Source organism: Podarcis cretensis (assembly GCF_951804945.1).
Source record: "Podarcis cretensis genome assembly, chromosome: 5".
Classification (NCBI taxonomy): Eukaryota; Metazoa; Chordata; class Lepidosauria; order Squamata; family Lacertidae; genus Podarcis; species Podarcis cretensis.
Genome location: NC_137174.1, coordinates 51,084,620 through 51,111,744, shown reverse-complemented (window position 1 = coordinate 51,111,744; position 27,125 = coordinate 51,084,620). Strand labels below are relative to the sequence as shown.

Sequence of the window (27,125 nt, the reverse complement as noted above, 5' to 3'; positions counted from 1 at the left end):
CCCACTGGAGTGGTACCTATTTATCTACTTGCACTTTGATGTGCTATCAAACTGCTAGGTTGGCAGGAGCACGGACTGAGCAACGGGAGCTCACCCTGTCACGGGGATTTGAACCACCAACCTTCTGATCGACAAGCCCTAGGCCATGGGTAGGCAAACTAAGGCTCGGGAGCCAGAGCCGGCCCAATTGCCTTCTAAATCCAGCCCGCGGACAGTCCAGGAATCAGTGTGTTTTTATATGAGTAGAATGTGTGCTTTTATTTAAAATGCATCTGGGTTATTTGTGGGGCATAGGAATTCGTTCATTGCCCCCCCCCCCAAAAAAAAAATAGTCTGGCCCCCCACATGGTCCGAGGGACAGTGGACCGGCTCCCTGCTGAAAAAGTTTGCTGACCCCTGCCCTAGGCTCTGTGGTTTAACCAACAGCGCCACCCGCTGTTGGTTACCTATGCAGCACTGTGAACCATATAATAACACCAACCTGTTTTGGGGGGAGTGGGATGCAGAAACAAGTGGCAGAACAGAAATGTCTTTTTTTATAAATAATAGTAATCAACCCTATATTGTGTTCCATGTATGAGAGTCCTAACTTTGCTTTCCAAGTGATGTGTTATGGTGTATTATTTTGGAGGGCATTGCATTTTTATATTGCTACTGTCTAAAAATATAGAGATATTTTGAAGGATTGTAATCTTTCTGACAGTGTATTCAGCTAAAAGGGGGAATGTGCGTGGGATAATGTGTGTGTTGCATAGTTATTACAGTGGTACAAATGGGATGTTCACGGTGCAGTAATATTTTTATTTCAGTTAAGATAATCATACAAATTGGACACCTTTTTCTCTAAATTGCCTTTATATTTATCTGTAGTCTGCTGTAGCAAGGTCTTTGACAGAGGCAAGTTGCTGTGGAATAGCAATACGAGTTAACACAGCCATGATTTTAGAGATAAAAGCTTAGTGCAAGTAATGTGCAGCCTCAGGCATGCAGTTTTGAAGTGGATTATAGTGCTGAGAAACAGGAACTTTACTGTTCCTATTTAGAAACCTCAAACACATTCCGCTTTCAAAAGGTATAGGTCTCCTTGGTCTGAAGACAAACAGAGTTTAATTGTAACCTTGTAAATAACATGCAAGTGCGCTGAGTAAATGTAATGGGATGGTTAAGGGAGCTGAAAAAGACATGCAGTCACATAATATTCAGAAGGTTATACTCCCAGAAACAAGTGTAATATGTGCCCAGTCAAACATAAAGTATTTCATTTTTATTCTGAGTTTGACTTTTTTGTCTTTCCAAATGCCTGTTGGAAAAATATAAGGCAGATAAGGGAAGATGGAAGAACCATGAGCCTTTAGTATGCTAAACTTGAGTGGACAAAAGTATATGTTGCTTCTTTGGTAGTGTATATTTGCATGAAAGAAGAAACTGAGTACCATCAGAATTGACTCAGATGCCAGTAGTCCCAGTATTTTCACACCTGCCCTGGCCATCTAAATGGCTGTCACATGGAAGATGTAGCAAGCTGAACCAGTGGTTACAAGAAAATAGATTCTGACTAAATACATGTATCAGGAAGAACTTTGACAGGAAGCAGTTTGACAGTAGAATGGACTCCCTTGGAAGGTGGTGGAAGCAGAGGTTGGATGGCCATCTGCCATGGATGTTTTAGTTGAAATTTCTGCATTGCAGGGGATTGGACTTGGGCACTCTGAACTCTACAATTCTATAATGAAGCATAGTATTTCTACATGAAAAATGTTTCTGAATAAAATGCTACTTGGGATGGGATACTACAAATCTCTGTGAAAGGCAAAGCATTTAAAAGCATGCAACTTTGCCAGTGTACATTGTAATAAATATCCATTAAAATTGGACCTCTTCTTTAGTTCACAAAGGAGTCAGCAATTTGTTTTCTGCTTTCTCTAGTTCCGAGATTATTGCGCCATATGCTTACGTTGGGAATGGCCGGGCTCTCCCACGCCCTTGGAAAAGTGCATTTTAGAAGCTCCATTCTTCGAAGGATTTTTCCTAAAAGTTCTGTTTGATAGAATGGGCAGAATTCTCGATCAGGTAAGTCTGCAGCTCTAGATCCTTTTGTTTCTGACCTGGATGATTTTCACAGAGATGTCCTTATCATGGAAATCTGGCAGTATGAAGGTAAAGAGTAGGTGCAAGTGTGCAACATTCTGGGTGGCTGTTAGCCTATTGCAGAGGTAGCCAACATGGTGCCTTCCAAATGCTCATACAATGGGCCATGTTGGCCAGAGATGATGGGAGTTATAAGCCAAAACATCTGGGCAGCACCAAGTTGGCTACCCTGGGGAAGGAAGCGAGCTGCCTACCTCTTCTGTCTTTTCATCCTAGACTCTAAAGGGTACTCTAAATAGTAAAATAAAGAATTAAAAACACTTTCTAAAAAAATATAACCAAATGAATATGATGTGCTCCTCTGAACATTGTTTATCACAATAAAATGAGCAAATGTTTATGCCTTTGCCATCTGACTTCTAAAGCCCCTTCTGGTGTTACATTTTTTTGTTGCTGATTATAAACTGGCCACAGAAGAAACTCTTTGTAATATAAGCAAGAGGCCCATGAGCAGTAAAGAAGGTGGCTTTGCATGTGTCATGAGTACATTTCATGTATGTTTTTACAAACAGCAGTGGCTTTTAGGTATACATGATTATGAGAAAATAAATACATTCTTAACATACCTGATCACGTGTTCCCTTCCAGCTACTGTTCATCCAGTACTGGAACATGGCTGGCATGGAAAATGGCCTGCAGGGGTGGGATCGGGGTAGGGGTGGGGGTGGGGGTGGAGACAAGGTAACCACCACCCTCTGCTCGAACACACCTTTTGTTTCTGAAGTCACATACTTTACACATTTGCAGCAGTCACATAAACTTGGTGTTAGATCATGTGCTTTCTATGCAGCCTCTGTTGTGGGAACACTTCCTAGAGCTAAACCATTTCCAGCAAAAACAAAGTCTAAAAAATGGTCAAGGAGCACATAGGTGGAGCCTATGTGTTGCTTACAGAAGATTGCAAGCTTAGTCTGGCTTCTTTAGTAAAAAAAGTTGCGGTAGTTGATGGGGAAGACCTCTCCTTGAAACACAAGATTGCTGCTCTGAATCAGAGTACAGTGGTACCTCGGGTTACATATGCTTCAGGTTACAGACTCCGCTAACCCAGAAATAGTGCTTCAAGTTAAGAACTTTGCTTCAGGATGAGAACAGAAATTGTGCTCCGGCGGCGCAGCAGCAGCAGGAGGCCCCATTAGCTAAAGTGATGCTTCAGGTTAAGAACAGTTTCAGGTTAAGAACAGACCTCCGGAACGAATTAAGTACTTAACCCGAGGTACCACTGTAAATGCTGGACTAGAGGGACATATAGTTTGACCAGGCATAAGGCAGTTTCTTGGGTACCTGTGGTGTCCTGTGCTTAAATAAATGGGTCTGCTCTAGGACACGTGGTCTGACTTCCACCAGACCGCTCTTGTGGCATAAAGATTTCAACCTGAAGCCAGCTTCTGTCTGATTCTTTCATATCTTCACCAGGAAAATGTAACATTGAAGTGGCTTCCATTAAACACCCATTCTACACATGCCTCATTAAAAATGAATATTGGATTTGAGGCTTAAATTCTGAGTCTCAACAGCTTTATGAAAACTAATCTTCATACATATGAAAATCTGATCTAGGTGATGAGGCCCTAATAGTAAAGAGGAAAAGAAGGGGAAAAGTCCTTACGTAAAGATTGTCAGGGGAACAAGTATCTAGTAGTATTGCAAAGAAAAAAGGCTATGGGTTATTGTGGTATGGTGTCAATTTGATATAGTACCTGTCAGAATGTCAAAATTTCTGGATCAGTCAAGCATGCTGCTGTTCTCTCTCCTGTGTCAAGGGCAATAGCTGATGCACAGAGAATTAAAATATGCAGTAGGATGGGGAGATTGCTAAACCCCTCACCTACTAAAAAAATGTTGAGCTGAAATGATTTTCCCTCCTGTAGGGATAAATTGCTTGAAAATCCTAATGTAAGCCAGGAATAGGAGACTGTTGGTCTGGTCAATTCAAATTAAAAATGGCAAAACTTGACGCCATTAGTTAGCTTAACAATTATGCCACATAACGGACCTCGATACAATTGAATATAATTTATCTGGCACAGAATCCTGATTTTTCTGCAGGCTTTCTTAATGCTACGTGGCATGTTTATATGGCACAGGCGACTTGGTTTGTACAAAATAAGTTTCTTCTGCTTCTGTTCCCTTATACATCCACCACTGCAATTCTGCAAATGAAGCCCCCAAATTACACAATAGTGCCATTAAAAGATATTGCCATTAAGTTGGCTAAAAGCCACTTCCAGCCCTTGGGGTGAGATCCAACTAAGTAATATTTAAAGTAGACCCACTGAAATCACTGGACAACTTTTCTCATACCAATGTTTTGATTACTGTGAGAGTAATAGAGTAGTTAATTCTAGAGTGTCTGGATCCTGTTGGAGTTGTCTGATTTTTTTCCTTTCCCTTAAAAATCTTCCATTTGGGCAGACCAGAAATTGTTCCATCCAATTTATAGAAAGCGATAAAAAAACATTAAAACAGAAAAATGCTTGGCATAACAGCTATATTGCAGTACCATGGGCTGCCACTGGATGGCTTGTCCACCTGCAAATATCTATTTCACTTTGCTGAATGAAAGAAGATGAGAATATAAATGCAGTTGGAACATTACTAGATGTGATGGAGTAGACTTGTGAACAGTATATTCAGGGGAGTGGGGATGAGATGAATTTGTTTAATACTTTGTGCCATAATATCTTACACACACGTTTTTGGAGTATGTCTTTGTTTCCTGCCATGGGGAAGAGGATTTAAATTGGAATACAGCAGGTGGGGGGAAGGATTTTTAAAAACACAGAGCAGCATCCCCAAACACACTGTGCAGTGGCTTTTAATTTTTTTTAAAAAAATCATCACAGGAGATCTATGAACTGGATCTCCCATATTATATGTAATTTCACTCTTCAACTCTTCAAAGTATCATCTTAAGCAGAAGTATTCTTCCTCTTCATCTCATGCAGCAGGAGGGAATGCCTCTTCTTGGGCTGCCCTTGCCGTAACATGCATGCATAATTGCTGGACAAAGAAATCGTGGTCCAGGTCACATGTAATGGCATATCATATTTTGGGACAATTTCTGAGTTATACGTATTTTATACTGTTGTCTGTTGTTGTCTGAATGACTTTTTGTGTATTGCTTAGAAATTTCTGGATATAAAGTGATTTTAAAATTACGTAAATAAATAGAAATAACCCATCGTTAATGGTTTACCATGAGCAACGTGGAGATCACTCCTGCTTCACTCCCTCTGTCTACCTGGTGGCAGTAACAAACCACAATCCCCATCTTAGCATTGCATCCAAATAGGGAATTGTGGTTCATTTCACTCCCAATAAACCATGATTGGTCAGCAAAGAGCAATGCTTGGCTTGACATTATGGATGGTCTAAAGCAAAACAAGCTATGTTTCCTGGTTTGTGCATGACACTAAGCCAAGAGAGCATGGCTTGTTGCTCCCTCAAGCCAGAGGGCAGGAGCAAAACAGGAGCTTTTTGTGCACTCACGGCAAACCATTAAATTGTGCTTCACCTTGATGTGTGAATGCTGCCAATGCCTTTTTCTTTGAAATGTTTATACATTTAATTGATTCATGAATCCAAACTCCTATGATTAATTAATAAAAACCTATTTACTTGGGTGATGGCCCTAAATACTACTTGCTGCTCTAGCAGCCAAGGCCTAGTGCTGCTTTTACCCTCAGTAAGGCTGTACCCAGAGGATGGTGCTTCATATTCTTGGTGGTTTTGGCTCAGTCAATCTGTAATTGTATCTATAAGTACATACCCTCCGGGAGCAATTATGTCTTTTTGGCTGCCGGGCAGCTCACAATCAACTTCTTCTTGTGTATTTGTTCCAATATGGCTAATATTGATGGCCTTTTGCCAGTTGCTTTGTTTCAGTTCACCGTGCTGGTGATACGGTTCGGTAGGCTGTAAATAATCAGTCCACTACCACCCAGTCTGGGGAATTCTTCTTTCCATGTTTCTGGCATCAGATTGCTCTGACACATTATGGAGGGCGAGGTGGGCTTTTTTGCTAGTATTCAGAGGGAGAATAGGCTGTGAAATAACATGAAGAAACAATAAGCAGAAGAAAGTAGGAGAGAACTTGAAGGTCAGCTCATGAAAGGGGTTGTACATTTGGAAAACAGTTTCTATTTCCAGGTTTTTTAACACCTTTTTCCCAAGATAAAAAAATTCTCCACTTTTAGCTGTAGGGCTTAAAATGGAGGAATAAGGTTGGGGAGCAGTCACAAGACATACTGATCTCTCTGTGCTGGTCCCAATCTGACATTTAGATTGCAGGAACTGAAATAACCGCAATCACCAGTATGGTTTGCAGGTGTCATGTATACTGAATTAGCATGCCCAACGTACAAATAGCCCCTGCCTATAAAACAGTAGTCCATCGCACACCTGCCTTCCCCTTTATGTTTGCAGTTTGAGAACACATGAGATCGATAATTGTTCTAAACAAAAGAAACAGAGAACACAGCAATTGACTTTCCTAGGGTTATGTAATGAGTTTTGGGGTTTGTGCAGGAAGCTTTGATATTGCTTGCACAAGATATTTCTAACAATGTGCCTCACATTGGCCATCACATGCTGCAAATTTTGCATTTTGTAAACCCCTAAACTATACTGCACAGAATGTAAACATATGGAAAACCTTTCATTTTTTTTTAATTTTTTGCTTTTTCACACAGCCATATGATGTCAATTTACAAGTCACGTCTGTGTTGTCCAAGCTCGCCTTGTTTCCTCATCCGCACATCCATGAATACCTTTTGGATCCCTATGTAAACCTAGCCTCCGGATGCCGCTCTCTTTTTTCAGTCATAGTCAGGGTAAGTAAATGAAGAATATTCAACTTGAACAGTGCCACAAAGTATCTGTGGCTGATTAACAAATGATGCTAAGGCACCTTTCAGATGACCGACCTATTTTTGTAATGCAGCTCCTCATCTTTCAGTTAGGGACCAGCCAAATCCACTTGGGATTTAAATAAAAAGTGCAATCCTGTACCTCCCTACTCGGAAGTAGGTACCATTGAGTTCAGTAGGACTTAGTCCCATGTAGGTGGGTATAGAATTGCAGCCTACACCTGCTTATGGTATATTTTCCTTGGAATAGCTGCAATCTCCAAGTAGAAAAAGTAACATTTTATGAACCTTGTAGGACAAACCATTAGTTTTTCTTGCAACGAGTGAGCAGTTGTTGCAGGGTAATTACATCAAGCACAGATCATACTTCATACTTCGACAGATATGATTATGTGGGGGGAAAATGTAACATAGTGTGTGATACAGGTTTTCTGGGAAATTTTCAGTTTTAAAATTTCCTGGGAAGTTTTCTGATGAGGTAAATAGTGTGTGGTCTTATTTAGCATGTTTGTTTGACTTCTGTTTTGTAAACAGAGCTGAAAACACTTACAGTCTCAGGTGAAATAAGAATTTTAGTTTTGGCTGTGCAGGCAGGTCAGATCAAACCAGTTAGATGTATCTGTAGCTGCAGTTTTTGCTTGATTATTATGTGTATTTGTGGTTTTATATTACTCACCTGCTTACAAAGTAATAAAACATATAAGTACTTTGTCGCACACTCTAGGGAAAGTAACCTGTAAAACATGCACTGACAGCTTTGAAACAAGCTTGCCTTATGTATTGTCATTCATTTATTGTTATTTATTAATTTTTTGAAACACTGCATTTTTAGAAATTGAATATCTTCTGCAGAAAATTAAAAACATGGAAAGTGTTCCCTTTTGAAAAGTTGTTTTGCCCCACATCTCTGTTTCTGATATTATTTAGACTGCTAAACACTGAGCTGGCAGCCCTGGAAGCTAATGCCAATAGCTTCCAGCACTAATTTTGCTCTTTGCTTCATTTTGTTCAACGCTCTCATATGTATGACATGCAGGTTGTTGCAGATCTCATGGTGAGGATCCAGCGCATACCCGACTTCACACCTAAATTGCTGCTGGTCAGGAAGCGTCTCCTTGGCTTAGAACCTGAAGGGCCCATGTAAGTATCTTAATGACCAGCCTATTCCAAGAGGCACCATGTGTGACTTTCTAATAATTCCTCATCCTATCTCCGCAGTGTTGACCACATGACATTACTAGAAGGTGTAATTGTATTGGAAGAATTTTGTAAAGAGCTGGCTGCAATTGCATTTGTGAAATACCATGCCTCGTCCACGCCGTAAAAAGCTGCTCCGAGCATCCTGGCTACGAGATTCAAGCAGAAAAGACTGCTAACTTCCCAGGCAGGAGAACAGAAAGCAAAGCCTTGGCATTCATTTGGAGGACTCATATGGGACACCTTCAAATTGAAATACTAAATTCATTGGTAGTGACCATATGGGAGAGGAAAATGGATGTTCAACCTACAACGCAATCAATGGGATATCACAGATCACAACAAGCTCAAAGAGCTGCACACATGAAGACTTAAGTTTAAAGGTTTTCTTATTTTAATAACCTTCTAGGAGGTAGGAGTTTTTATATACTTTAGGGTTCCTAGGCTTTTAAAAAAATACATTTGTTTCATAGCTGAGGTGTGTTTTATCCATTTAAATGAAAACCAGTAAGTGATTAAAGCATTGTAAAGTATTTAAATAAGAAGTTGTAAGTGCACACACAGCTAAACAAATGATTTTTCTTTGTGTATCTTTCATGTTGAGTCCTGTTCATTGTGTTGTTCCAGTTGATCACTGATTATTATTATTTTGTTACACAAAAAAGAGGTGACCACAAGTATACTGAAGTATTGGTTTTCCTTGATTCCTTGCTTATTCTCCTTTGTTATGCCGCATAGCTTTATTTGCCTTCTATTTTGTATTGGAGCCCTGGATTATTTGATCCAAATGCCTGTTTACAAAAATGCTAGTATTACAGGTCACTTTATAGGGCTTTTAAGATTCTTTTTTATGATTAGTTGGCTGAAGAGTATCCTGTGCCTTGATGATTAGCAGTATCATTGTTTTGTGCTTTTCAGATATGTTATTACTTGGCTAATTTGAATGACTGAAGTGTCCAAGCCAAGGGACAGCTGGGTCTGATACCAATTGTCATAATGCATATAGGCTGAAATTCTCTGCAGGTTGTTGCATGCTTAAGCTTCAGTTTTGTGATCTTACTGTTTGCAACAGGGATCCATTATAAGCCAAGGAGAAAACAAGATCCCTTCATTTTGCCATAGTCATAAAATAGATTCCCTTTCCAGACAATCTGAGCTAGAAGACGAGTAAGAGGAAGGAGCAGTTGAACCACCACATTCTGCCAGTGGTCTCTCTCTCTCTTTCTTTCTTTCTTTCTTTCTTTCTTTCTTTCTTTCTTCTGACACATCTCTGCAAGTTCTTCATAGGCTGAAAACTCCAAACAAACATGTTGTCTACCCTGGATTTAATATAGTTTTTCTATAATCTTTTTGTTCTCAGTAGAAAACAAGGAGAGGCAGATATGGGGTGGGAGTGCCCTTTCTCACCCATTTGCCGTTAATTGACATAATGCTATGGTATTAACAACACATAATTTGGTTCCTAAACAGTTCTTCCATTAATCTCATTCTTGGGTATTCAGTGTAATTTTTTCAGGCTCATAACCTTTTAACACAATTGCTGTCTGCTTCAGATATTGTCAGGGTTGATGTAAATGTGTTTGAATTTTCCTCCAGTGATGTAAACTCTGGTTTGTACCACAAGAAGTTCTAATGATACAGAAACTTGCTGAGCATGAAGGCCAAGTGTTGGAGAGTGGGATAATTTAGTTATATTGGCAGGCCTCTATGGTGGAAAAACTGTGGAGCAAAATTTTGAGCTGCCTTTATTATAAATGAGATATGGCCAAGGAGCTGCCTGACAGAGCATATTCATCCGTACTCTGTGATCAATATATTTGCCTCCCTAGTTGAATAATAGCACATTGATTTTTTAAATGTTTTTGCACCAAAGTTACTGAATTTGACTCACAAATACAACTAACTAAACTACACGTGAGATAAGGCTCAGAATTTTCTTCTCGAGAAGAAAATTTTGAGATAGATATTGGGTAAGAAGTTATAAAATAAACCTTCATGGAAGCGGGCCTGAACAGCTTTTTACATTTTTTGCATTGCAGGTAGCATTTTAGAGAAATCCTTTTGGAGTCCCACAGAAGTTGATGATGGTTCTCTAATGATATCCCAAAGTAAGTGGGAGGCAGACTTAAGTTTTGGTGTTTAAAAGTATAAGGGAAAAGGTTTTCTCAAGCTAACTGTGTAATTAGCTATTCATGATAGCCAAAGTTATTCACACGATGCTGGATTGAATTATAAAAACAAATAAATAAAAATGATACAGGATACATCTATTAGTGCAAGCAGGATATCTAACATTAAAGTTCAGTTTGCTTTTAGAAACATCAAGATCCAAGCTTGATTGCACATAGCCTGCATATTCAGGAAGTTCTCTTGTTTTCAGGATGTAACCCTGCTGATGTCATTTGAAGACACCAACATTTTCCCATTCCCTTTTTGTCATAATACCTGGCACAAATTTAGGAAACGCTTTAACTCTTTCTCTTGGCATCATAATTGTTCTCTTGAACCCATAAATTGATAGCAGCAACCTTTTTATTTTTGTAAAAACAATTGAATTTTCCTTCCCAAATGGAACTTGTTTAACGTTTTTATAACTTGTTTTCATGCACTTTTATTTTAAAGGCTAGTTGGGCCCTTGTTTGAATTGGTTGAATCTATGCATGTCATAACTACCCCTATTCTGATGTGTCTGAGTGTGTTTATGTACATGCATGTGTGCACACATGGAGATGCATGTGTGGTTATTTATTATCCGTCAGGAGAACATACAGCCTGTTCTCCAGAAGTAGTGAGCAGTCACTGGTTATAAAGATGTTTGTGCTAACTATTGGGTTCTTGGTCCCATTACAGATAAAACAAACAGTGTTTCTATATGAGAGTGGATGAGGAAAGCTTGAATTGTTTGATTCCAGGATACAGATCCAGTTTCAGTTTTTACCCTGATGCACATTTATGTAAATAAAGGCACCTTTATATCATCTATTGTATCTATTTAATTTAGATTCTGATGCTGAAAATTTTGTAACAACATGAGACGTCTACTGGAATAGCCATTTCCTCTTAAGCTATTTTTGTTATAACTGTAGTTGTCTGCCTAGTAGTGTCATCTTTTAACTGTAGCATTCTGATATAATGTATTCATCAGTGCAATATTGAAGCTGTGATACAAGGCACAGCTTCAGCCTGGTTGTACATCATCTGTTTACGTGTGTATATTTGTATACTAATGGACTGAAACCCAGCACTTGCTTGCGGTATTGCCAGTGCAAAGATTGTAACACTGCATTCTACAGGGCACAGCAATCATGGCATTCCTTTATAAATGCATGGCAGCTGCTCACCATGAGCTGCTGAATGCAGCAAAGCTTTCAATTGTGAAATAACATCCTTATTTAACTTGGCACAAGAAACAGGATAGTACAATGCGGAAGCTACACATCCACTGTTCTCAGTTGTGTGAGAAATTAAGATTAGCATCTCTCAACAAACACATCTGTATAACCATGATTAATAATGCCTGTGCCCTGTTGCCTAGTGTTACAAGGTCTGTCTCTATCTATCAATATATACTCCTGGATTTTTCTCCCCTCCTGTCTTGTTTACATTAAACAGAAGATGTTCAGCAAACCTTTCCTATTGAACTTGGTGTAGTTCATTCGCTGACAATGTTTGCCAAGGTGTAATAGATGAAGGATGGTTGAAACAGCCACATTAGAGAGCTCACGGTGGTAACTTGTGTCAGCAGATGCAATTCAGGCGTTTTTTGTTAAAAAGCATGCATGAAGGATTAAAAGGGATATTCTTAAAAATAAATTAATATAATTTCAACAGAGTGATGCCTTATGTTTGCTGAAGTTTGTGCATTTTTAAGTTTGAATATCGTGTCTAAATACATAATGACCAGATTTTACAATTACATTCTGCTTTTTCCTGTCACCCTCCCAACTGACCCTTCTCCTAATATTGGTTTCACACCTCACCTGCATTGCATCGGCCCCCTCCCCCCATTTCCTTTCATTAAATTAAAATCACTCCTTTCATTAGTAAGTGGACATTGGGCTTCATCATTTTACTTATATGTTACTTCTGCCTTTTTATGGGAATAATATAGATAACTAGAAAATTCAGGTTTTAAACCATGTTGGTAATCTTTTTAATGGGTGGACAATCTTTTTCAGGCCGAGCGTCAATTCTGGGGGAGTGGGGCAGAGGCAAAAGTTAGCAAAGCAACAAATGTGATTTGTACAATAGACTCATTTCTACATACATTCATGTACTCCCATCTATCGTCCATCCAGTTCAAAGACACATTCCAGCTGGGCAGAAACATACAAAGCAGAGCTGGTAAGGAATGTGGCTCAGGGCAAAGGGGTGTGGTTGTAGAGGGCTTACAGTTTCAGCAGAGGCCCATGGTCCAGATAAGAGGCCTTGAGGACCACATTTGGTCCTTGGCCCATTGGTTCCCCATTCCCAACTGAGAGTTATTGAGGGCAAACACATTCCTCTTAAGTGATTCTTGAGCTCACTACGTCTTATTATCCCATTCTTTCATAACTCTGGTTCCTACCCCAACAGGCATACCCCAACTTGCGCTTTTCAGTCCAAGAATGCCTCACTCATTTGGGGCATATGTAATGCTGCACACTGGAATGTTCTGAAATTTTAGTGGCTGCAAGCACATATTCAAAGACTCTTTGTAAAACGAGCGTTGGTGAAGTACTTTCTTCATTTATGCAGCTGAGGCGTAAACCAACAAGGCCCACCACAAAAATACCTCTCCACTGTAAAGTCTTTTTGCTGCCATTAAATCAGCCTTAATGTGTACCTCATTATAGCTTTTTTGTCATTAAAGTGTTTGCAGGAGGGCGGAAATTAGCCAGCATGTTGTGTTTTATGGCAGTAGCAGTAGCTACCATTTCATCATGCATACCTCTTCTACCTTATTACCTCATTTAAAAGACTTCATTGGAACCTGTATTTGCATGCTCAGATATATTTCTTTTGTGAAGCATAACAGAAATGTGTTCTAATGATACTATCCTCAAACCATTGGACTTGGATGGGCTTCTGAAGCATCAGAGTGCTTGCTGCAGTCATATTCTGTAGAGGCTGAAGTTTTTAAAAATGCTCAAGACTGCATGCCCTGGTTCTTTCCATACCTCTTTGTGAGTTTGATATAGCTTTGTCGTATGTTCAGGGCACTGTAAGCAGAGTTGAAATGTTGTGGTTTCAGAACTCTAAACAGTACTTGTCATCTATCACAGATTTCAGCTGCTCTGTAATAATTACCATGGAATCTTGCCAGAAGCCAGATATAGTCAAGCTGTTGCCAAGATTGGTTAGCTGTGCTAGCAGTAGCCAGAACTCATATTAGTGTTGTTGGTCATGTTTGCACTAGAGCACAGTACTTACCAAGTGAAATGTAGTCCACCTCTCCCCGTTCAGACCTTTGAAGGCTCCCTTTCAACAGGAAAAGGATATTGCAGCAGCTTCAAGGAACAGCTGGAGTATGTGTGCAGGTAGAAAGGTCCCAAGCTGAATGGGTTATACCACTTCAAATTGCAGGTGGGTTATATTTTTTTACTGCTCTCTGCAAGGAGAAACTAACACTGAAGGGAGCAAGCTGAGACAAAACTTCTCTCCCTGAGGTACTTAATTTGCAAAAGGCTTTTAAAATAATACAGTGTGGCACATACCTTTGTAGCCTTGAAGGGGTATGGTACCCCAGGATTCTGTCACCCTGTTTCTCTGCAGGCATCGCCTAGGTTTCATTTCCAAAGGGAGGAAAGGGAACTGTTGCTGTTTATTTCTGAAAATCTTTCACTGCTGTTCATCTTCCCTGCTTCTCCCATCTGCTAGGAAAATTCTCTGCACAGAGAGAGAACCAGCGATAAGCCACTGACAAGCTTTCAGCTGTAGATATCCTCTGTTCCAAATCAGTGAAAATGTAATTATATATCAGTTAATATGTATATTCTGCAACAAGAGGAGCCAAACAGATTTGTAAGGATGCTGTCTGCAATGATAGCAAAGGCAGTACATTTGCTTTCTGAACTTAATAGGGACTGGTTTGGTTCCATTTGTAATAATGAGATTGCATTCAGATATTACTATGTGAACTATGATCTTTCTAATATAAACCTATGAGGAACTTTTCATATATTCTGCACCTAACTGAAGTGTGTGCCAAAAATGTAAAGGGTGAATGGGGCAAACACATGTTGGCAAACTTATATTCATCAGGAAACCAGGACTGGCTGACTACAGGAGACTGGAGTTTGCCCGGAATGATGTGAAAAATAGCCGCCTCACTATTTTGCCAAGTTATTTAAGCAGTTTGTTTAGCCCATGTGTGATGGGTGATACACATGAGAACATCCATTTGCGAACTTAAGAAAATCATAAATGCATTGTAATTGGCTGAATTGGAGGGGCATAAACTTGGCAGTGATTATTCCGTACCTTGATGAAGTAACATGTTTAAAGGAGGAAAATAATAATAATAATAATAATAATAATAATAATAATAATAATAATAATAATTTATTATTTATACCCCGCCCATCTGGCTGGGCCTCCCCAGCCACTCTGGGCGGCTTCCAAAAGAATATTAAAATACTATGATACATCGAACATTAAAAGCATCCCTAAACAGGGCTGCCTTCAGATGTCTTCTAAAAGTCTGGTAGTTGTTGTTCTCTTTGACATCTGGTGGGAGGGCATTCCACAGGGAGGGCGCCACTACCGAGAAGGCCCTCTGCCTGGTTCCCTGTAACTTGGCTTCTCGTAGTGAGGGAACCGCCAGAAGGCCCTCGGTGCTGGACCTCAGTGTCCGGGTAGAACGATGGGGGTGGAGACGCTCCTTCAGGTATACTGGACCGAGGCCGTTTAGGAGCAGGAAGGAGGAAAAGGAGCAGGAAGGCAATATTTTACTAGCTCACAAAACACAAAACCAATGGTGCTGCTATTAATCAAACCAGATGCCCTCAACCTCAATTTCAGTGATTTAACTAGCATTTCCTCAGCTTAGGATAATGCTGAATGCCGGCCTCCGGCCTCTGTGACTTAGTCAAAGCACTCGGCAGCTAAAGTGAATGATTATCTCACCTGGACAACTGCTGAATTCTATGACTATGGATCTAGTTACACAGAGTAATGTCCCTAGGGGGAACAATACAAAGTCAGTCAAGTGGGATATATTACAAGGATGTTTTAGCAAATTCAAAAACGAAAGGAGTTTTGAAGCAATTTTCTTTATGGGATTACCAGTTCACTGTTGCATTTATAACTGGGTTTTCCCCCTAAAGTGTTCTGTGGAAGGCAGCCTTTATGAAAGAAAGAAAGAAAGAAAGAAAGAAAGAAAGAAAGAAGCACCATCATGATGAGCTAAAGAACAAAATCGCTAATATGTGGGTTTTTCCTCTTAAATGTTTTCCGAAAGCTGCGGTTTATCTCCATTTTTAAACTATTATTTCTTCTGTGAACTTTTAAAAACTATTTTTAACTATTATTTCTTTTCTGTGAACAGAAACACATAAAAACTGCCACTTTGGAGGTGAGGGGAATTGTACTGTGCTGTTTCTAAATGACAAAAGGCCTGAAATATCACGGCCTTTCTGTTCCAAGTCTTTATGGTGTGTGCTCCACACAAGTAAAATTGAATATCATTATTAACTGAAATTTACTTTTTCTGTTTGCTTAAAAGCTTGATTTAAAGTAAGTAGCCAAATTATAACTTTCTAGCTTGGTGAACATGGATAAATCCCATATAATGAGTGCATAGTTCATAATGTTCAGCACGGAATGCATGTGCAGTTTTTATATATCTAAATTTATTTCCTGTCTACAAAATGTCACTTTTATTCCATGGAGTTTCAATTATCCCTCCTAACCATTTACAGGGCAAGCATATATATGCCTACTCAGAAGTAAGTCCCAGAAAAACACAATTGAGTGATTCCCAGGTAAACTTGTGGGATTTCAGTCTCAGTTGTGAAATCCTTGGGGACAGAAGTATTTGTATAACTTCTGAAGCTCTGCTATTTGACCTTTTATGCTGCATTCCATTTTTATTGTTACTTATTTTATTGCCATTGAATTTTAATTTGTTTTTTTATTTTTCTCTATAAGCTGTCCTGAGAGGGTAACCTATCATGAATGAATAAACCAAATGTAAGCCACTTTGGGCTTCCTGGAAGAAAAACTAATGCTAAATAAATTTAAGGAAGGAAATGGTTAGAGTAATGAAAAAGATATTGGATACCTGATTCTGCAAAATAGCATCTTATGGCCTCCACATAAGTTGCAGTCCCCAGACCACATCATGCACTATGGTAATATCCCCACGATGCAGTCTTCAACATGTTTATTCAGAAGTAAGCTCCACTATATTCACTTAGAGACTGAAACCCAGGTACATAATTATTATTATTATTATTATTATTATTATTATTTATTATTTGTACCCCGCCCATCTGGCTGGGTTTCCCCAGCCACTCTGGGCGGCTTCCATAAAAACCAAAAATACACTAAAATATCACAGATTAAAAACTTCCCTGAACAGGGCTGCCTTAAGATGTCTTCTGAATGTCAGGTAGTTATTTATCGCTTTGACATCTGATGGTACACCTGATGGAGAGGCAGCTCTTTAGTCAACCCTGCCACCACCTCCGTGATCTTCCTGCCTTGAAGATGGAGGCACTGCAGAGCTACGGGACTTCTGAGAGTAGAAAAGTGGCACTTCTGAGACTCACCAGTCACTACTAGACAGACTCAGTTTTGCTGTTACTATTCACCTCTCCTTTACAAACCTGTGGCATGGGCCCAAGCTATTTAGACGTGTGTGTGAAACAAGATCCTGAGCATGCACCAAGTCAGCCACAGGGGTCTGTTTCAAGATATTTATGAATGGTTCAAGGTGAAGTGAGGTATTGAAATAAAATGAATGGTATCCTATAATTAGTCCTCTACACTTGACGTAGAGCCTAAGATTGCTTCATTAGGAAGCTGAGGGTGCCTGCAAGCCCCTGGAACTCTGAGCGTCCCCCGGTATGCGCAACTCTGGAAAAGGCACCTCTCTTCTCTTCCAGTGTGCTCAGCCACATATACCAGATGGTATATGCACACTGCACTTCTGGCATAACAGAGCAAGACGAGTGAGACATCATAGAGCTAATCTTCTACAGTGGTATCTGTCGGAATCAGCCTTTATCAGGAGAAACTGGCAACTCTCCCAGGCACCCGGCATGATTCCCTGTTGACCTCCCTGGCTGCATTCCCCAGCAAGATCCAGGCTAGGTCGCAATAGGCGATCCTTCTCAGCGTGAGAAGAACACACCCCTCTTTCCTGCCCCCCCCCGGCAGGGGAAAGAGATAGACAGAAACGTATTTACATGCCTTTATTTCTGTCTTTGCTGCATTACAAAAAACGTGACTGCTCTCTTCAAGCTCCAGCAGTCTAGTGACAAAAACTTCCTGCACTTCCTGGACAGGAATAAACGGAAGAGCTCATATTACACTCTGAGCTAATTCCGGTGCTTTGCACTGTGAATTGACTGTCCCTCTGTTTCCCACGGACAGTCCCAACATTCCCATTATGTTTTGCTTTCAAGCTAGCAGTTTGCAGCTGCATTGCATCCATATCGTAACAGTATCTCGGGATGTGAACAGGATCCGTTCCGGAGCCCCATTCGCATCCCGAATGGAACGCAAGATGCGACAGCGGGTCACGTTTCACCGCTTCCGTGCATGCGCGTGACGTCATTTTGCGCGCCTGCGCATGCGTGAGCAGCAAAACCCGGAAGTAACGCACTCCGTTACTTCCAGTTCGCCGCAGAGCGCAACCTGAAAGTGCTCAACCTGAAGCGTATTTATCCCGAGGTTTGACTGTATTTATTTACACACTATGTACAGACAAAAGAATGGCGTCCGTTCTCTCCAGCTCCGAGAGAACAACAGGCACAAATAAAAGTGAAAGTACATTACAAAGTACATACAGCGGAAGAGATAACTGTCTTCCGTTTCCCACACTCTTCTCAGACAGGCATGTGATTTACACCAATCACAAATGCAGCATCGGAGGAGTGAAATTGCTAACATGGCATATATTTTTACATTTGCTGTGTCCAGGAGTTAAAAGTTGGTCACTTGCAAACTCTGGCTCCTCAAAAACCCTTAACAATCATTTCAGTTATCAAATCCTGCATTATTATCAACATCTGACATGTAGATATGGCTAAGCCAAGCCAATTTTCTACCATTGTTGTACCAAACTGGGAGGTCCACTGTATGATTCCAAGCTGATCCATAATAGGACATACAGTGGTACCTCAGGTTACATATGCTTCAGGTTACAGACTCTGCTAACCCAAAAACAGTACCTCGGGTTAAGAACTTTGCTTCAGGATGAGAACAGAAATCATGCTCCGGCGGTGCGGCGGCAGCAGGAGGCCCCATTAGCTAAAGGGGTACCTCAGGTTAAGAACAGTTTCAGGTTAAGAACAGACCTCCGGAACAAATTAAGTACTTAACCTGAGGTACCACTGTATGTTCATTTACTACATTAATAGCCCACCTTTCCTACAAGGAGCTCAAGGCGACGTACCTATTTCTCCCCTCCATTTTATCTGCACAACAACTGTAAGGCAGGGTAGGCTGAAATATAGCAACTGATCCAAGGTTGCTGAGCTTTATGGCTGAGCATGGATTCAAATTCAGGTCTCTCTAGTCTTAGCCATATTCTACTCTTAGCCTGACTCTCTAAAAACTACACCTCTCATGCCTGCGAATAACGTATAGTTTATCATTTGCCTATATAGTACACACTCCTAATGTTACTATAATCACCTTACATTTTCAGAATGTAGCAGTCAGCTCCTGCTTTAAAGCCACTTCTGTGCTTAATAGTGTGTAAATCCATTATAACAGGGTGTGATCATCAGCATACAAGCGATCTTTTATATGATCAGTGATGGTCAGTTACATAAAAGTTTTTCTCCCTTACAATGCAGACTTGTCAGTTATATAAACGTTCCTCTGTCTTGTGTTAGATATTTGCAGTCCCAATGGGCCATTATCCTGGTCATGCTATTATCTGTTTAGTGTGTGCTATAATTCGTCTCAAAGACAAAATGGAACAAGGGCCATTAAACTGGCCTATATCTAAGAAGTAGTAATTTTATGTGCCCATCTATTATGGCTTTACCGTGAATGACAGGCAAGCTGCCAGGAAACTCTGGGCTGTTATATTTACATCTCACAGAATTATAATGGTAAAAGTTCAGATTGGCTTCCACAACTTTATGCTGGCACTCCAGTAGTAGTAGTAGTAGTAGTAATAATAATAATAATAATAATAATAATAATAATAATAATATATTTATACCCCACCCATCTGGCTGGGTTTCCCCAGCCACTTTTGGCGGCTTCCAACAAAATATTAAAAAGAAAACAAAACACCATACATTAAAAACTTCCCTAAACAGGGCTGCCTTCAGATGCCTTCTAAAAGTCAGATAGTTGTTTATTTCCTTGACATCTGATGGGAGGGAGTTCCACAGGGCTAGATGCAGTACTCCTCTTGAGAAAAATGTGTTTGCACAAGGCAAATAAAATACTGCAAAAAAAGAGACCCTTGCAATATTACTGCACATTTTTCAGCAGTTCAAGTATTTCCCATATTACCTTAAAACTGACAGTTAAATCCAGTGTTCTACCAAAAGAGAAAAGGAAGGAAGGAAGAAACAACCCACTTAGCATGTAAAGGTAAAGGGACCCCTGACCATTAGGTCCAGTAGTGGCCAACTCTGGGGTTGCGGCGCTCATCTCGCTTTATTGGCTGAGGGAGCTGGCGTACAGCTTACGGGTCACGTGGCCAGCATGACTAAGCCGCTTCTGGCGAACCAGAGCAGCGCATGGAAACGCCGTTTACCTTCCCGCTATTTATCTACTTGCACTTTGACATGCTTTCGAACTGCTAGGTTGGCAGAAGCAGGGACCGAGCAACGGGAGCTCACCCCGTTGCGGGGATTCGAACCACCGACCTTCTGACTGACAGGTCCTAGGCTCTGTGGTTTAACCCACAGCGCCACCCACATCCCTTCACTTATCTTAAAAGGAGACTTACCAATCTTTTGATTTTGTTAATAGTGCAAACTACATTTGCAGTAAACAAATAGATTTTTATTTCTGTACTAACATTATTGTTGAGAACAGATCCCTGGAAAGAAACAGATTATCTGTTCCACACAACAGTGATACCTGTTTCGGAAAACAAAAAGGGTGAACTTGTAGGGCCTCTTGTACATCACTTTGAGCAATACTGAAGCCTGACATGGTGCTTAGATCACTGCCTGCTGCTGAATGTTCTGAATGGTCATGAGCCAAGTGCACTTGGCCCATTCAATAATAAAGACAGTCAAAACTAATTATGAAATGCATTGATCATTTTGGGTGTGTGTGACTATTGTTCAAATTGTTAATGCAGGGATAAACAAGATTATGTCATTTGTTGTCCATATGTAGGACTTCGTCTGTCTGACCTTTTCCCATTATATCAATTTCTTTTATAACAGGATCCTGTTTCACCATAAGCTTCTTGCAGCTTGTTCATCTGGGCCTTGTGCTTGGCAGGCTATCAACCTGATGCACTCGCCACTATGTCCATGAAGGTATTTTTCCAGGACATTCAGTTCTTACCATCTGTTAGTTGGCTCTCATCTAGGAGATTTTGATTGGGTGTCCTTTCCCAAAGTGTCCCTTTATCTGGATTAGTTTTTCAGGGTTCAAGCTGTCCTTATAAGTGTTCCAGGGACAGGACATATGAGAGACTGGACTGTTAACTTTGCTAGCTAGTTTAGTAATAAATGCATTTTTGATCATGCATTTGTCTGTGAAGCACATTCAAGAAGAACGGAAATGCAGATAAATAATTGAAGTAATTCAAAAGATATTGGGGACAAGGATAGTGCCAAAACCTCAATGGAGATAGCATGTTTTTATTCCAGAAGATGAAGGTTTGCGTATTTATTAGACCCAGCACCACCGCTGTTTTGTTTGTTCAGATACTAATAACAGCCATTAACAAAGCAATTTACAGACATTAAAGAAGGCAGGCAGTAATGTTATTCTTTGTAGCATCTCGGGTGGCCAAAGAACCAACCTTGGCTGAGCGAGACAGCAAGCTTGGAGCCACTTTGCTCCCACCCAGTCCATTTTGCTGCCATGTTGTGTTAAGCTAAGCCAAGGTTTGGTCCAGCATATCATCCAAACTGGAATCTGTGATTAAGCTCTCTCCTCACCCTGAGCTATAACCAAGAACAAGCCAAGAGCAAACTTCCACACGAGTATCCCTGACTGGATGATGGATCATGTGCTCAATCCTCCCTCAACCAGCTGCTGGGGCTGAGGGTATGTAGTACCAGTTTGTTAAAAGTACTGATAGCACCAGTCAACCTTTGGGAAAGGGTGATGGCTCAGTGGTAGAGCACGTGCTTAATATGCAAAAGGTCCCAGGTTCCATCACTGGCATTGAGTATAAAGATTCCTCACGAGGTGCAATTCAATTATCAACCAGATGCTTGGAAACCACTGGAACGGGCATCTCCTTGCTTGACTACTTTTGGCTATTGCAGCAGATGTGAGCTCTTTGCTTCACTGTTCTTGCATCTCTGGGCTTGAATGCATATGTTGAATGCCTCATTTTGGTGCCAAGCCTGTGGTGGCAACCTCTGTGAGCTTGCATCCTCTTTCACTGAAAGGCTTCACGTTTCTGCCATCGAGCATTATGGGCAGAGCTTCTTATTTGTAAGTAGAAATTGTAACGTGTGCAGATTACACTCAGAAGTGGTCAGGAAAGTCTGGTGCCAAAGTGCCATTAGTCAAAGTAATTAATCATTTAGATCTCAGCGTAAAGGGTATTTTGATGATGAAATACAACTCTATCCAATACCTGGTGTTGGGAAGAACTGTGAGCAGCAAGCATATTAAACATGAATGACCTAATCAGACAAATTGTATGGCTGTGCATGAGTTTCTCATTAATGTTTCACTAAGAAGCCTTGAGAGAGAGAGAAAACATGCTGCATTAGAGTGAGGACTAACAGAGAGACGTCAGGAGTAGAGTAACTTAATGACCTCCCAAAACACATAGTGGTTTGAAGTATCATAAAAAAATACAAGAGAAATTTGCTTACATATAGACACAATATTGTTGTCGTCCTCCTGCATATTTCTAAGTTCTCAAAACTCGGTGAGTTAGGGACTTTCCTGCATGTAAAGACAGGCTCTGGAAGATTGAGCAGATGAGACCAATAGTGGGTCCAACAGTCAAGAAGGTGGGTGCTGCACGTGCTGTAGAGGGAGGTGAAGGGCAGATGAACTTGTCAGCCTGGGAAGGTAGCCCATCTAGGAGAAGGAAAACTCCGATGCAATACCTCCACTGCCTTAAAGATATAGTCATTCGTGAGAAAGAAGGAACAAGTTACCAGGTCTCTCTCTCTTTTTCTGATCTATAAAATGGAACTGCTATTGAAGATACAGTGTGATATTGACAGACTTGCCCTGTTGGTGCATTATCTGCTTATAAAAATCAGAAATATTAAAATATTTCTACATGGTATTATCTTTTCTTCTGCCTTTCTACTTGTGATGGGGAAATGTAACTTTTCTTGCTAGAATTATTCAATTCCAGAATGGAAAATACAGCTGAAGCCACACAAATGAGTCATTTAACATTAATGTGCACTCACAGATTTCCATTAACGTGTCTTTAGTAAATAAACTGCAATCCAGAGTCATTTTCCTTTGCAGCTGTGGCCCATTAGCAGCACTTTAGAGGAACCCAAATTCCAACCACAGGTAGCAAAACGGGAAAGGCACCTGTCTATTCAGCAATACAAGCAACGTGAACAGGTCATAATGCTAGCTTACTTAATTTATAATGGGGTTCCCTTCTGTGTGGAGGAAAAGTCAGTAATAGCATAAAATACTGAATAATGCTATCAGATTACTTTACCAGCCACCTTCTTAGCAGATAAAAAGTTAATATTGCCATTGACTTATACAGGTCATAGTGGTGGTGGTTGTTGGCACCCATCTGTCTTGGGAGGCAATGGAAGAGTGTGCCGTTGGAGGGAAATCAAACCATTGGAGAGTTACAGTGCCTGCTGTGGCTGAAGAGACCAGTACAGGACAGACATGCTTTATTGCAGGTGGGGCAGATGAAGGCATCCGGTTTTGTTGCTACAGGTACACCATGGTGTTTTTTCTCTCTGTGCTCCTCCCAGTAGTAATTTCTCCTCTGGACACTGTTGTGGATAAATGACCTGTCTGGGTCACAGTACTATTTGTTTGTTTGTTTGTTTGTTTGTTTGTTTGTTTGTTTGTTTGTTTGTTTAGCCGAGGAATCAGAGAAATGTAGGGACCCCAAGGGTCATCTTCCAACTCTACAATTCTGGGATTCCATGCTGTAGACCACATGAATGAAGCTTGTGGACCACAGTTTGGGTACGCCTGCTCTAGGTCTTTCTATTTAGACTCTCTTCACAGGCCATACCCCTCACCAGTACCATGTCTACAGCATGGGTAGGCAAACTAAGGCCCGGGGGCCGGATCCGGCCCAATTGCCTTCTAAATCCAGCCTGCAGATGGTCCGGGAATCAGCGTGTTTTCACATGAGTAGAATGTGTGCTTTTATTTAAAATGCATCTTTGGTTGTTTGTGGGCCATAGGAATTCATTCATTCCCCCCCCCTGCAATATAGTCGGGACCCCCTACAAGGTCTGAGGGACAGTGGACAAGCCCCCTGCTGAAAAAGATTGCTGACCCCTGCTCTACAAAGCTCAAAGCAGCACCCTTGGCTCCCTCAAACAACCCTGTGTCGTACATTCTTCTAAGAGAGAGTAGCCCACATTACCAGCTTAAAATGCAGCCTAGTCATTTTTTTCCTTTCAGTCCATATCTTAAATAAGGAAAAACACATCAGAATGTAGTATCTCATAAACAACATTGGATAGAAATAAAATTGTGGCTAACACCATGTGTATACCACTTCCCAAACTGGTGGTGGGAGCAGACTGGATACAGAGTAAACAGGAGTGTGTACACAGCCTATATCTGCTTCTACAATGCTGCTTCTCCCTTCCTTTTTCTCCCAGCACCAAAGTAAGATCTTGAGTTAATAAAAAACAGGGCATTCTCAGGATCCAGATCTTGGATAATGACAATATTGCTGTAGCAGATGTCTTTCTGTACAGGTATCTCATTTATTCCATGATGATTACCAAGTTTTCAAATCTGACGCCTGAAAGTAGTCTAAGATCCTGAATGATGCATTTTGCACAGTAGTTGAAGGAAACGAATTACTGTACTATGACCAGAGTGAGGGGGAGCCTGCAATAGGAATTCTTTATAGGATGCTACAGAGGCAGTTAAGATTAATGGACTGAACAACTGGTCAGTGTCATATAATTCTTTTAAGTCATGTAGGGAAGGTGCAATGACTGTCCAAGTGATGGGTAAGAAAAAGGAAGAAGCAGTAGCTTTCCAAGCCAATTTATCAGAAAGCAGCAGCACCTTTTTGCTCAGAGTGATATATTGTCTCTGAAGAAATTCTCTTGGGTGATAGAGTATGAACTGTGTACATGTCTTGGTTGAGTGGGAGATGCAATGCCATATGTAAATATGGCACACAAATGTGATATTGGGGAAAGCAAGCTGCCCAGGAGCAGAAAAATGACTCGAAACTGTAATATCATGTACAAGCTGTTTCTGCCCCTCCCTCTTTGGTGAAATAAAGTAGTATGTACTAGAAGAAGAACAGCCTTCTCCTGACTCTGCATTAAGTGTACCCCGGAAATCAATGCGTTTGAGCTGTACAGAAGCACCAAAAGTAGACTCACCAGATACACCCCACCCTGCATTTATCAGGGCATAACCCTTCGTGTATCTGATGAGCTATGCCCTAATGAATGCATATCCTCATGTAAATTCTAATCTACAAAAGCTTGGACCAGCCTCCCGCAGCCTGATGCCCGCTCCAGATGTTTTGGGCCACCACCCACATCAGTCCCAACCAGCATCGCGCGCACAACAATGAACACAATGGAACTTATTTCTGGGTAGACGTTAGAGCAGAAGATTACACAGTTCAGCATACTTCTCTTCTCTACTTTGAAGCCACACTGTTACCGTCAGTGTGTACAGTTGTCGGTAATAACAAGAACAACCAACATCGGCTGTGGGTTGTTTTCTAAACCCTGCTATAATAGCAGCAGGGAGAGAAGACGTAGTTAAACTACAAGTCCCACAAGCCCCTGCTCCCGAGTCCCTCGGCGAAACCAACCCGAGGACTGCAGCTCCCAGAGTGCTCTTCGGCCTTACAGTTTGCGGGCGAGGAAGTGGCCGTTTCTCTTGGCCGTTTTGCCCCGCGGTGACCGTTGCTTGCCTGCCTGCCGCTCCTCCCGTCGACCCACGTGGGCAGAAAACGGCGCCGGGACTCGGGACGCAGCGAGGCGGCCGGGCTTCCCCTCTGTGCTCTCGCCCATGTCTGGGGCGGTGGTGGAGGCCGTCCGGGGCAAAGCAGTTGCCGCTCAGCTGCTGTCTTTTAGCGGGCTCTTCGCCGTGTATAAGCCCAAGGGATGCACCTCAGCCGCTGTGCTGAACCGGCTTAGGGCGAAGCTGATGGCAGGTACCACTGAAGGGGGAGAGCAGAAAGTCCAGGGAAGGAGGGAGAGTCTGGGCCACAGGTGGGGAGCCTGCGGCCCTCCTGAGGCGACCAGGCTCTTCTCAACTCAGCAGCCGGCGCGGCGGCCGACAGGTTGCGGAGCAACATCTGGAAGGCCTCAGGTTCCTCATCTAGGCAGGTCCTAAGGCAGGCATAGGCAAACTCGGCCCTCCAGATGTTTTGGGACTACAATTCCCATCATCCCTGACCACTGGTCCTGTTAGCTAGGGATGATGGGAGTTGTACAGTGGTACCTCGGGTTACAGACGCTTCACGTTACAGACTCCACTAACCCAGAAATAGTACCTTGGGTTAAGAACTTTGCTTCAGGATGAGAAGAGAAATTGTGTGGTGGCAGCATGGCGGCGGGAGGCCCCATTAGCTAAAGTGGTACCTCAGGTTAAGAAAAGTTTCAGGTTAAGAACAGACCTCCAGAACGAATTAAGTTCTTAACCAGAGGTACCACTGTAGTCCCAGAACATCTGGAGGGCCAAGTTTGCCTATGCCTGCCTAGGAAGTAGTGGAGTTTAGTTGACTCGGAGACTCTGAATGCTGCACAACCCTTTTCTTCATTATTTCCTCAGCGCTGGATTTATGTGTAAGCTAAACAAGATATAGCTTAGGGCCCCCCCAAAAATTTAAAGGACAAAAAACCCCTGGATGTACATTTCCAAAATATAAGATAAAGAACAAATAAATAAAACCTACATACAGCAACAGTGTTTTGTGTTGTATAGGCTCCTATGATGTAAGTAATGGGCCCCACCTGCTTGCCTGCTCCCTAAAATATCACTGGTTTGCTCATTTCTATATGTAGGATGCCTACATTCTGCATGGACTGGTTGTATGGCAACATATGCAAATGGTTTTAGATACCTATTAGGTCCATAAATTACCATATAGCATATATTCCACACACAAAACAGTGAGAATTTGTTGTTGACAAAGGACAGCTGGACATGTAAAGGGCCCCATTACCTTCAGTATCTTAGGGTCTCATCAAACCTAAATCTGGCACTGTTTCCTATACACAGTGGTGCACTTTGGTCATTTTAGGCATTGGACAGTGGGTACTGCTTCCCTTCAGGTAGTGCTCATTTCTTGTCCTTTCTTGCCCACTCCCCACCTCCATCCACCTAATTGCATTCTTTACAACTGCTTCATTCCTACACTGGTATATTATTATTATT

The 27,125-nt window shown here is 41.3% G+C and overlaps 2 protein-coding genes and 1 long non-coding RNA gene across 6 annotated transcripts in view; 2 read left to right on the top strand and 1 right to left on the bottom strand.

Annotated features, from left to right (window-relative positions):
* The window catches only part of FHIP2A (FHF complex subunit HOOK interacting protein 2A), a 32,648-nt gene extending 20,603 nt beyond the window's left edge, over window positions 1-12,045 (top strand). For 2 of the 3 annotated variants that reach the window (XM_079976660.1, XM_079976661.1), the window contains 4 exons: window positions 1,927-2,070; window positions 6,840-6,980; window positions 8,053-8,156; window positions 8,235-12,045. In XM_079976660.1, the coding sequence (XP_079832786.1) occupies window positions 1,927-2,070; window positions 6,840-6,980; window positions 8,053-8,156; window positions 8,235-8,340 (495 nt within the window). In that variant the 3' untranslated portion in view covers window positions 8,341-12,045. The remainder of the gene's footprint in view (window positions 1-1,926; window positions 2,071-6,839; window positions 6,981-8,052; window positions 8,157-8,234) is intronic. The other variant, XR_013839080.1, reaches the window with a different exon arrangement.
* On the bottom strand, window positions 3,376-25,642 carry LOC307216477. Of its 2 annotated transcripts, XR_013839110.1 has the most exons (4): window positions 25,555-25,642; window positions 15,321-15,374; window positions 13,910-14,081; window positions 3,376-6,192 (listed from the first exon to the last, which is right to left on the bottom strand). It is a non-coding gene; the product is annotated as an uncharacterized lncRNA (long non-coding RNA). The 2 variants fall into 2 exon arrangements; XR_013839111.1 differs by lacking the exon at window positions 25,555-25,642 and having other exon boundaries at window positions 15,321-16,536.
* Window positions 25,612-27,125, top strand: part of TRUB1 (TruB pseudouridine synthase family member 1) — a 28,613-nt gene continuing 27,099 nt past the window's right edge. The window contains exon 1 of the mRNA XM_079976774.1: window positions 25,612-25,899. Coding sequence (XP_079832900.1) covers window positions 25,755-25,899 — 145 coding nt within the window. The 5' untranslated portion in view covers window positions 25,612-25,754. The remainder of the gene's footprint in view (window positions 25,900-27,125) is intronic.